This window comes from Cyprinodon variegatus, unplaced genomic scaffold (genome assembly GCF_000732505.1).
Source record: "Cyprinodon variegatus isolate N-32 unplaced genomic scaffold, C_variegatus-1.0 Scaffold82, whole genome shotgun sequence".
NCBI lineage: Eukaryota > Metazoa > Chordata > Actinopteri > Cyprinodontiformes > Cyprinodontidae > Cyprinodon > Cyprinodon variegatus.
In genome coordinates, this window is record NW_015150535.1 from 986,562 (window position 1) to 988,872 (window position 2,311).

General features: G+C 38.2%; 1 protein-coding gene across 1 annotated transcript in view; it reads left to right on the plus strand.

Annotated features, from left to right (window-relative positions):
- The window catches only part of LOC107083739 (probable voltage-dependent N-type calcium channel subunit alpha-1B), a 270,890-nt gene that overhangs the window by 151,766 nt on the left and 116,813 nt on the right, over positions 1 to 2,311 (plus strand). Inside the window, exons 15-16 of the mRNA XM_015373178.1 lie at positions 696 to 808; positions 1,082 to 1,213. Coding sequence (XP_015228664.1) covers positions 696 to 808; positions 1,082 to 1,213 — 245 coding nt within the window. The remainder of the gene's footprint in view (positions 1 to 695; positions 809 to 1,081; positions 1,214 to 2,311) is intronic.

The window sequence follows — 2,311 nt, forward strand, 5'->3', positions numbered from 1 at the left end:
GGCTTACTGCTTGACAGAACATCTTGGTGTAATCTTTAAGAAAGTACTGAAGATATTCTGTGATATGTCGAGGTAGGATCATCTCAGGCAGCCTCTCTTATCATGTGCCAATCCATGGTATCTGGAGGACCAGTTTCAACAGCTAACAGAAAGATATATGACTGCATTTTTGGAATCAATAAATAGTTTAAACTAAGGCTGGAAAGAGTAGAATGCTGGATTTAAACCAGACCATCTTTACCTTAACCTCCATCTCTGTTTGCCACCTTAACTAACACACATGATCATCGCTATGCAGGGATATAAACTTTGAAGTCAAATTTCACTAACTTCATTTGGCTGATTCGTCTACTTTTCACTGTTAATAAATCACTGCAAAGAGAGCGAAAATAATAATAAAAAAAACCTGTGAACTTTAATATTTTTTACAATGAATACTGTTTTATTTTATTGAGATCTTAAAAAATGGGTTCAGTAGTTCAATGAGTTCTGAATTTACGACCTGTAAACTGTAAAAAAGGAACAAAACACTTAAAAAGAAAATGAAATATAATGATTAAGGAACATTCTGAAGAGCTCTTTTTAAATCTGCAGAGTATATTTTACTTAATTTCTCACAGTTGGTTAATTTAGGCCTCTCTTCATCAAAGCAGTAAAAACAGCTACTAAATGTCTCCTTTGTTCTTTTGTTTTAGGTTATCGTAGGAAGTATTTTTGAGGTAATCTGGGACCTGATTAAACCGGGAGCATCGTTTGGGATCAGTGTGCTGAGGGCCTTAAGACTCCTAAGGATTTTTAAAGTCACCAAGTAAGTTTGTTTCAGTTTATCTACTGTTAAAACAATGTCTCTTCAACAAACTCTTAGTTTTTCATAGTTGGCATTTGACAGCTGAAGATTCTATTTGTACTTATTGTGCGTTTTGGATTTGCTTTAAAATTAAACGTAAGAACTTATTGTTTATACATGTTCCTCAGTATTAAAAATTATAAATAAAATATAAAAAAATCTTGACTGTTTAAAAAATCTTTAATCTTTTGTTTCTCGTCATTTTTCTTTGATCTTGTGTTCCTTTGCTCTCAGATACTGGAACTCGTTGAGAAATCTTGTTGTTTCCCTCCTCAACTCCATGAAGTCCATCATCAGCTTGCTCTTCCTTCTTTTCCTCTTCATCGTGGTCTTCGCTTTGCTTGGCATGCAGCTCTTCGGTGGACAGTGAGTAATATTTACAAAATGTCATCTTCTTCACGAATCTCCTTTCACTCTGTCTGAAACACACAAATCTCCAGTACAACCATCAGATATTCTCTTGTACCCAGCAGCCCTCCTTTGGCTGCTTATGATCGCCTGGACCGCATTGGCGGCGGAGGTGACAGCCAAGTCGCCTCAGCAGGGAGCTTGCTGAGCAGCAGCAGCACAGACTGCAGCCCTTTGAATATCACTCCCAGCAGGAGGTCCATGTCTTCTAATGACAGGAACACCTCCTGATCCTGAGCTGGCAGCGGATAATCAAAGACCTGGCATCTGGCCCACGTTCTGAATCAATTTACACACAAAGCTTTTATACAACAGCCCACATCACTGCTCTGACATTGTGATGTTAAAATGTCATCGTTTATATAGCAGCTTCCAGCTTTCTGTTGTCACTGCAAGAATTGCAGTCCTTCTTGATCTATGAGGTGTTCAGGAACAAGCGTCCAGATGTTTCTTGAGTGTATAATGGTATTTTTTGAGCCAAAGTTTGTTGTGAGGATGAACAGACGACATGCTTTCTTCAAGTTGTTCATTTTCTTGTACCTTGACAAAGTACTCATACATGTTTTTTCATTGTAAAATCAACCTTTGCTAAATGTCTCATGGCATTCTATTGTGACAGACAAAGCTATGTAAAATACATGTTGCAAATATTGCTTAAAGAAAGTATGTAAACACTGCTTGCAGGGAGCATCCAATCTACTCCCTATATTTCCTTATAGTATTTCTTAGTTTGACATGTTAATAACCGTTTGTTCATGAGGATAGAGGATGATCTTTTATTTCCGGCTGGTTCATCTGTGGTGTGGTCCTCCTAATAGTCAATAGTTCGGGTAATATATTTACTTAAAGGTATACTATGCAACCGGTGTTGATTTTCCAGTGAGGCTCCCCCCAGAGGGCGAAAGTAAAAGTGCACTGTCGTAAATATGCTCAGCTGTTCTCCTGGTTTCTCTGTCAAGCCAGGAGCAGTTGTTTTGAGCTTAGCAGACAGGCGAACGCAACGAATGACTAACACAGTGAAAGTATGAACATGCAGAGAGAGAGAGAAACCATTCC